This window comes from Kryptolebias marmoratus, linkage group LG7, assembly GCF_001649575.2.
Source record: "Kryptolebias marmoratus isolate JLee-2015 linkage group LG7, ASM164957v2, whole genome shotgun sequence".
NCBI lineage: Eukaryota > Metazoa > Chordata > Actinopteri > Cyprinodontiformes > Rivulidae > Kryptolebias > Kryptolebias marmoratus.
Window position 1 is genome coordinate 4,137,690 of NC_051436.1, and position 8,807 is coordinate 4,146,496.

Sequence of the window (8,807 nt, forward strand, 5' to 3'; positions counted from 1 at the left end):
TTTTTTTTTTTTTTTGACTGGTCTTCATGACATTGCAATTAGTACCTTTTAGGAAAAAAAAGTCAAGATTCTTGGAATCTGAAGAGATTTGGAAGGTGAAAGGATGCTTAACTCAGTCTGGGAACAAACCTCACTGAAGTTGACAAAAAGGGGCAACTTTTTTTTTCCCAGGAGAGGATCTAAATGTTTGAACTGAACAGCTGCTGACATCCCCTACCATTTACTGCCGCTGAACACTCAGATCAGTTGTATATTAGCAGAACGAGCTTTAAGGACCCCAGTGGAGAAGCACACGTCGACTCGATTAACCAAGAAAAAAAACTGGATATGTCTGTGAAAGTGATGCTGGGACTCTTGAGACCAGCGTATCAGAGGTAAGAGGAACAGAAGTTACATTATATCAAATGGAGCTGGGTTTTCTGTGCCCGTTTTGTTCCTGCAGAAACCGAACCTCACCATGTGACTCTCGTCATTGGTTCTCGGAACCACCAGGCCGCTTCCGAGAAAAACTGTGACTTCAGCTCGACGTCAAACTTGACTCTCGCTGGGCTTTTCAGGAAGGCAACATTTCCAAGAAAATATTCAGTCAACCAATGGTTGGTTCTCTTTGTTTTCTGGAATGTGGTCTTAGTCAAGCATCTCCATCCCTGGATCTGAGACCATATGTAACAGAGGACGGCAGCAGCCTGAAAACCAAATAATACGAGAAGATTTATAATGGTGGCCATGAAGGTAAGCTGATGTTAAATAGTCTCTTTAAAGATTTCCTCCTTTTTGTAATAGACTACTAGAAACCTCAGAGTTATAATCTAAGCTGTTTTATTTATTTACCTATATGGTTGTTTTCATTTAACTTTATCATATTTCTGTGCCAGGAAAAGGGTTTTCTATTAAGAATTGACAAACAGGCATTTAACTGTATCAATTAGGATAAAGTTTTGAATGAAAAAGGACATATTTAAACATTTGTGACAAGTTCTAACTGTGGTACACACTGTATGCACATGCTGTGCAGTGGTTACTCACATTCCTGCTCATTGATCAGCACAGATTCTGTAAATAAAACACGAGGCTCATTGCCAAACCCTGATCGTCTAATATGATGGTGTCCTACTACTTTTATTATCTCCTGATAATTTGATAATAGCTTATTTATAAAGCTGCCACGCTGGGTTTTTAAACACTGACAACTGACAATGAATGGCATGTCTCTGCGTAAAGAGTCGTCACTTTTATTGTCATATTAAATAAACAGCAATGACCCATTATTGGCCCAATATTTGGACAACAGTGAAAGACAACATTTCTCCTTAAGGGAGGAGTTTATTATCATCATAGAAACAATGCACCCTTATTTTTAAAGTCATTAATAAAAAAAAATCAACCGACATCAGTTTTTAGAAACACCTACCGGATAAGTGTACATGAGATCCACAAAAGAGCTCCGTTTCCAATTAATGGCCAATAGACGGACCTATTGGCCGGATGGCGCGGACCCTGAGGGGCTCTGCGGACTCCGTCATGGACTTTCCCCGTGAGTTCTGGACATGCCTTCCATCTTTTTCTCCTCTCTACTCTGCCTTTTACTTCTTAGTCCATTTTCACGCTTTGCGCAGTGGGGGGGCTGCATGTTTAATCGCTCTCTGGGGGGGCTTGTAGAAAAAAAGAAAAAAAAAACAGGCGCGTGCTCGCCCTAATCACGTTATCAGTTTCTCCTCGGGGGAGGTAAATAAAAGGTTTTCCCAACAGTCAGCAGTGATGCAAAGTCTGGTAGGTGAATCAGGCTGCGGGGCTGCAGCGGAGTTGCGCACTTCTCTGGCTGCGGGTTGGACTCTTTGGATTTTGGACCGGTGCCTCGAGCCGAACCTGCGGCGCTTTTATTCGGTTATCCCACGATGTTTGTAAAAGATGCCGCACCTTTTCGCGAATGTTGCGGAAAACTTGTAAAGGTAAGAGCCAGTGTTTCTGAGTGCGGTGCGCCTTCACGTGCGCGTTCATTTACCTGTCTGAGGATGATGTGGATGCGCTGCATGGATCAGTTGGGCTTTTTTTGGAGGGGAGACACTGAATAATCTAGATTTCTGCAGATTCCTGTTCATATTTTCCTGAAGGTTTTCCCTCTGATTGATCAGAAACCTCGTGCTCTAAATGTCAGGGAGGTTTATTCTAACATGAGGAATAATGCCTAATTTTTACTGGGAGTTAATGGGCGCAACTGTCCCCCTGTGAAGTGCATGTGACTTCCCCAACTTATCTGTTCTCAAACCAGGCTGCATTAGGGCTGAATGAGCACCCATTATTTGTCTATCTACAAGCAGCTTAACTCACTGAAACAACCAGAAAACGCAGAATATATCTTCACTATTCAGAAATACAGTATTGTTCTGTTTAAAATGAGCAAATAATCCAAAAGTAATTACTTTTAATGTTAGCTTTATGTTCTACAAATGAAGGGAAAATGTGCAATGGTTTCAGAAAGAGAGAACCAACTTAAAATTTAATTTTCCAAACTTTAATTCAAGAGCCTCATTATAAAAAAAAGATGCGCTGGTAAACTGTTCTAATGTTGTGCAGTACCATGGATGTCAGGGCGTAGTGTCAGTTTTTAATGTGTAGATGCATACAAATGAATTTTGGATAGTCATTGTAAGCGTTTGTAAGCTGGGGATGAACAGCTTTCATTTTGTAAAGTCCAGATACGTCCATGTCTACAGACTGATTGGGACCTTGCCAACGGTTGTGACTCATAGGCACCACCTTACAAATGGAAGGTTTAATTTGGCACGTGTGCCGTGGACGCACACTCAAAATTCTGAGCTACAAAGGGCTTTTCAATTCGTAGGTGTAAGGTAAGATAAACTTCTCATTTTTTGGAAAATGTTCAGATATGTCTTTAGTCCTGATATTCCTGCCCCGTGTGTGTGATCAGAAGCTTTTGAAAGGATTCTGGTTTGAAAATATTTTAAATATTTTTCGTAGCGTTTAATGGTGATGACACTTGGGGAGATTAACGTTTCCCAAAGTATGTAAGGTAAAAAGTTGCATTAAGGCAAGACGGGTAACATTAGAGGAATCCATTTACTTTTAGAAGCCTTTAGGATGACATACTGGAGGGGATGTATGTGAAAGTTCACATACTGCTCATGGAGATCAGATCATAACCTTTTGACATGTGTAAAATCTTCTGCATCTGCCACTTCCTGGAAAACTGCCATGTGGTATTTTATATCACAAAACTTTACATCTTCCAGTTAGAATTTATTTCTTGGATCCTGCGTAATAAATCTGCCTGACTTGCAAGTTTAATTCCCCCTCTGTCTAAAAACAGTTTTATTTTCAGCAGCTGAAAGTCACTGCAGCCGTCACAATCTCCTGGGGAGACGTTAAGTATTGATGACTTCTGTGTTAATCAGTCTCGTTCACAAGGGAAAATGCATCACACGTCTATTTTCTCAAGCATGACCCAGCAGACTGGAAAATTAAGGCCACTCAATGTGAAAGCTGTTTCTGCAGGTTCCAGCACAGTCGTCACATACTTCGGTCAGCAGAAAAGTGCCAGAGGTTATCAGAAACTGACGGTTCTAAGGAATTCCAGCAGAGAAAATAAGGAAATTATGTCACATTGTTGTCATCTGATGTGAAAAACCTGTTCCAATTCAGAAAGCTTTCAAAAGGCAGCGATTGTAGTGATCTCCTTATCTGCCCCCCTGTCCTGGTAAACCCCTCGTTTTGCCCCAGTGGTTTAAACCGCAAGCTCATGTTTATCGTGACTCAGTTAAAATAGCTCGTATCGAAAGCGTCCATTAATGTGGGAAGCCAGCCCATCTTCCCAAAGCATCTGTCACATACCTGCAGGGATGCTTGCCATTTTCCAAAGTGCTGCCACTTGTGGGCTACTTCTCCCAATCTAAAATAGCAATATTGCTTTTAGGCAGCTGATATTGGCAAACTGAGCTGTTAGCTTGTAGCTTGGCTACGGTCCTGGGCTCCAAATTCCACCGCCATGGTGAGAAAGTCACAACAAAGTGTTTGTGTGAATCCACTTTTTGGATTGATGCATTCTCACGTAGGCAGAGGCAGTGGTGGAAAGGTCACAGATAATCCTCAAGCTGAGTCACTCAGTGTCAGAGCACGTGGGAAGGAGGTCATTTATCAGTCTACGCAGATATTTTGCATCTAAAATGACCGTTTACTGAATACTATAGGGTTTGGATCAATCGTGAGTAAACTTCAGATCAGAGAAGTAATTCTAATTCTTTTTCTTTAGCGACAATAACTTGGAGGATTTTAACGCAAGGTTTATTTTGAGGGTGAAACAGTTCTTAAAATAAATTTAATATGACAAAAATGGGGTAGTCACTTTAGAGCCTCCAATATGGAAAACAGGGATTTATCTTGTGTAAAATATTTAGTGGTTAGTATTAATTTTCTGCTTTGTGTATAGCTTATATTCAGTGTTAATTAAAGAAGGTTCATTGGATCTATGAGGAAAATGTGTGATCACTAATAGGAAGATGCATATTTGGTGTCTGGCTGATGCACATTTCAAGATACAGGCACAGATAAATTAGTTGATACTCTTAAAGCTCATTGAAACAACGCTTCATTCCTCCTGAATAAAGGATTCAGTTAAAAGTATACGTCCAATGTATATCTGCATGCTTTCAGTATGTGATAGAGAAAATTTTGAAAGAAATCGGGTGTTTATTTTACAGATATAATTATATAAACAGATTTGTTAGTTAAAGAGACTATTAATCGTGCATTATAATCATGTTTCAAAGTAAGAGTTCAACCTTAATTAGTATCACAGGTGCCTTTAAGCTCTTCATCAGACATTCAGCTTGTTTAAAGGGGACAAACAGCTGCTTCGTAGTTTGGTATGATTGTGTACAGCACACTGAACATGAGTTGTATGATGAAAGAAATCCATGTTAAAGATAAAGGCTAGGCGACCATCTCCATGCAGCTTCATGTTCCTGTAATTACAGCTGGCAATATTATTAAGAAGTATAAGGATCAGGGGACTGTAGCCAGCCTCCTGGGACAAGGATGCAAGAGGAAATGCAACCCCGGGTTGATCAGAGGGATAGTGTGGATGAAACCACCTAAAACCATTCAGGCTGAACTCTAAGGTGAAGGAACATCACTGTTTGATTGTACCATCTGATGCATTTTAAATCATAATGGGCTCCATGGTAGAAGACCCAGGAGGCTCCATTGTTGTCAATAAAACACAAAAGAAAACAGAAAGAAATTCACCAGAACACATGATGACAAGATCCAAAGCTTCTGAGAGAAGTTTCTGGGACTGATGAGACCAAACTAGAGTGTTTTGGTTTCAGTCAGTTGTTTTCTTTAAATTATTATTATTGTGGAAGGATACCGACAAATTGATCCTTGTCTGCACATGATCATCATCAAAAATCAATACAATACGATGCAATTCAGCCAATATTCACAGAGCGGGTGTGATTCAGTGAGTTTTGATTCAATGCAATGCAATTCCTTCTGATACAATACAACAGGGGTGTCCAGTCCTGGTCCTCGAGGGCCACCATCCTGCAGGTTTTCCTTGTTTCTCTGCTCCAACACACTTGATTCATGGTTAAATCACCTCTTCATGTCCTGCAGAAGCCTGTTAATCACCCATTGATTCAGATCAGGTGTGTTGGAGCAGAGAAACAAGTAAAACATGCAGGATGGTGGCCCTCCAGGACCAGGGTTGGAGACCACTGCAACACAACAAAGGAAAGGACTGATCCTATGCAATTTAATTAGACTAATTATTTATTACATAATACACAAAGACCTTTTACAACGGGCCGTGTTTTCAGATTCAGATATATTTCTGTAACCCCTGACTCATATTTAACGTAACAATGTCTCAGTGCAGAGAAAATGACTCAACTGCACAACAGCAATGGTGATGGAAGAAAACTGGATATTGATTCTATTTACTCTTTATCTAAAAATTAAATGAACCCAACATGTGCGTTTGTGAGTCTGTATGAATTGGTTTAATCACCAGTGAGTTATCAGTGACTGTGCAATTTTTTTTTTTTTTTTTTCAGCTTACATTGCAAGAAGACTAGGATTGTAAGCAATTGTTCGGGGGAACCATTTAGCTGAAGTTGAGTTAATAATAATGCAGAGTGACTCATAAATGGTTACAAAGTTGTTGATTACTTCAACACTAAAGGGATGTATATAAACCGTTACGCTAAATGTCCGTAAAACATTGTGTAAGTCACATGTGCTGTTCTTTAAACACAAGTCAATGAGTCACTTCAAATCTCTTCCATGACACTGGCATTGCAAGCAGGGGGCATGGAGGTTAAGCTCATTATACCTTTGACCCCTGCAGGATCAATAGTAGTTTTCTTCCTGTGACGGCAAACCTGCGACATGAATTAAATTTTAAAGCGTTATGCCAGAGTCTGAGACCTTTATTTGACCTGTATCTGCCGCTCCGTCGGCCTGGAAGGATCATCTGGACTTTTTATCGTGCTTTTTGCGTCACGCAGCCGGGCTGGTGTGAAAGAATGCATTCAGCATGTGGCAGAGAGGAGCGAGGCTGTGAGCCCACATGACCCAGAGTGAAACCTCTCGGTCCAGTGATACTCCTGGCAGAATGTGCAGAGCCTTCAGAGGACGGTCCACAATTAAGATAAGCTTTGAAATAAAGTTTGTCTTTCTAAACAAGATAAAGTAATGTTCCCGTTTAAGTCGAGGTTCAAACAAGGTCTTTCCTGCACTGTCACGGTTTTCTGATCATAGTCAGAGATATCACGTGGTGCTTTAAAAGGAAACTGCTTTATTGTGCTGAATCATTCGTGCTGACTTTACATGTTACAGACTCAGAAAATCCCCGGCTAGGAATGCAGTGTGTGTACATTTATGGAGGGAAATATCTGACAAAACTGCTTGGACTACTGTTTGTGAAAGAGTGATCTTTGAGCTGCAAACACAGTAAAGGAAATATTGATTGGACACTATGGAAAGTTTGTTCACCTACAAAAAAAAAGAAAAAAAATGAACGGTTATAATTTTTATGGTAGTTTCAGTTTTGGAGAAAGACACATTAACTACAGATTATGAAATAAAACCCATTCTATAAGAGTTACAAATTTATTTTCAAATCATTTAGTGAAAAAAGGATTTGATCCCCAAACAAAACATGACTTAGTACTTTGCAAAGAAGCCTTGTTGGCAGCGATTCCAAGTTTCCTGTATTTGATCTTGTAGGTTTGCACACAGCTCAGGATGGATTTTGACCCACTCCTCTTTAAAGAAACTCTAAAACCTTTAGGTTTTTAGCTGCTTCTAGGCAACTCAAAGCCTTGTCCATTGGCCTTGTCAATTCAGTAAAATCCTCCTGCACCCTTGGTCGAAAAACTGCTCCAAAACCTGTTTTCCCCCCTGTGTTTGACTGTGAGGATGGTGTTCCTCAGGATTTCTCTTCCTCCAAACATGGCGAGTTGAGTTGATGCCAAATAGGTCCATTTTCGTCTCATTTGAACACAGCACTTTTCCCCAAAACCTTTTCTGAATCAATTAGATGTCCGTTGGCTAAATTAGACATCAAATTTTGCATCTATTTTTGTGCCTGGTCACAAAAGCACATGTGGACTCTGTGGGTGCTGCAAGATTTTAGTCTATTCTGACCCCAGTGGTCAGTCAGATCATTAACAGGCTCCTCGTGTGGAGGTCTGGGCCGATTCCTCACTTTTCCCATCATTATTTTCACCATGAGGCAACATCTTGCATGGAGCTCCAGACTGAGAGAGATTGTCATTTTATATATTTTTTCCGTTTGTTAATAATCACATCAGCAAACATCACCTTTGTCAGCAAGCTGAGTACCAGTTAGGGCTGATTCGAGGTCATAAATCCACCGCGTATGAATGTTAGAAAGGTTTAATTCTTTATCAGGAAGATGTTGGCTCTCTGAATCCAAGAATCTTCTCCTTAGGAGCTCATGTATTATTAGCACGAGGTTCTAAAAATGTCTAAAAATAAGCCTCCTATAAAGAAATGTGAATTAAGGTGATTTTCCCCATAGTTTTGTTTAAATAATCCAGTTAAAGACTTCATATCACCATCATAACACACTGCACATCCAAACCATTAGGCATGAAAGCAGAAAGAGTATGGTTTATCTTAAATATGTCTCATTTATTACATGAGTTATCTTATACCAGTAAGACATGCAGTTCAAATGAGAAGGATACTGTTTTCTTGTGTTTTTTATTCATTTTAATAATGCTGAGTTTCTGTGTTTTGCATGTCTGTGTGCAGGACTGTTTGCCTTGCTGTTGATAGTGTTGGAGTGGACCCGTCCAGGCCTGCTATCCCCGCTGAGGCCAATCTGTGACCTGAGGGTCCTGAACCATTTCATCCAGGAAGCACGAGACGCAGAAGTCGCTATGGTGAGAGGAAAATGTATGCAGTGCGTGCAAGACGAACCGGACTAAATGCATGGGCAGGATGCTGCAGTTATCACCCCCCTTGGATAATCCTTGTTAATTGTTTAGATACAGTTAAGTAGGATGGCTCTGAATATTGTCCTTGTTATGTTTCCTTAGAAGTCATGTAGAGAAGGATGTGATCTGTCAGCATCTGTGTCTGTACCCCAAACCACTGTCAACTTTGACGACTGGGAAAAGAAAACTGTAAGTTGCTGAAATCCGTTGGTTAAACAAAGATGTTTGCCTCATTTTACTGTGTAGACTTTGTTTTGCATGTAGTACTTTTTAGGAACTCTATATGTCTCTGTCATTGTGTCCGTTTTTTTTTTTTTTTTT

The 8,807-nt window shown here is 40.2% G+C and overlaps 1 protein-coding gene across 2 annotated transcripts in view; it reads left to right on the forward strand.

Moving 5' to 3' along the window:
• The first annotated feature begins 1,434 nt into the window (after positions 1 to 1,434).
• Positions 1,435 to 8,807, forward strand: part of epoa (erythropoietin a) — an 11,259-nt gene continuing 3,886 nt past the window's right edge. The window contains exons 1-3 of one of the 2 annotated variants that reach the window (XM_037976602.1): positions 1,435 to 1,534; positions 8,302 to 8,432; positions 8,589 to 8,675. In XM_037976602.1, coding sequence (XP_037832530.1) covers positions 1,486 to 1,534; positions 8,302 to 8,432; positions 8,589 to 8,675 — 267 coding nt within the window. In that variant the 5' untranslated portion in view covers positions 1,435 to 1,485. Of the gene's footprint in view, positions 1,535 to 1,794; positions 1,950 to 8,301; positions 8,433 to 8,588; positions 8,676 to 8,807 lie in introns of those variants that run through there. The other variant, XM_037976603.1, reaches the window with a different exon arrangement.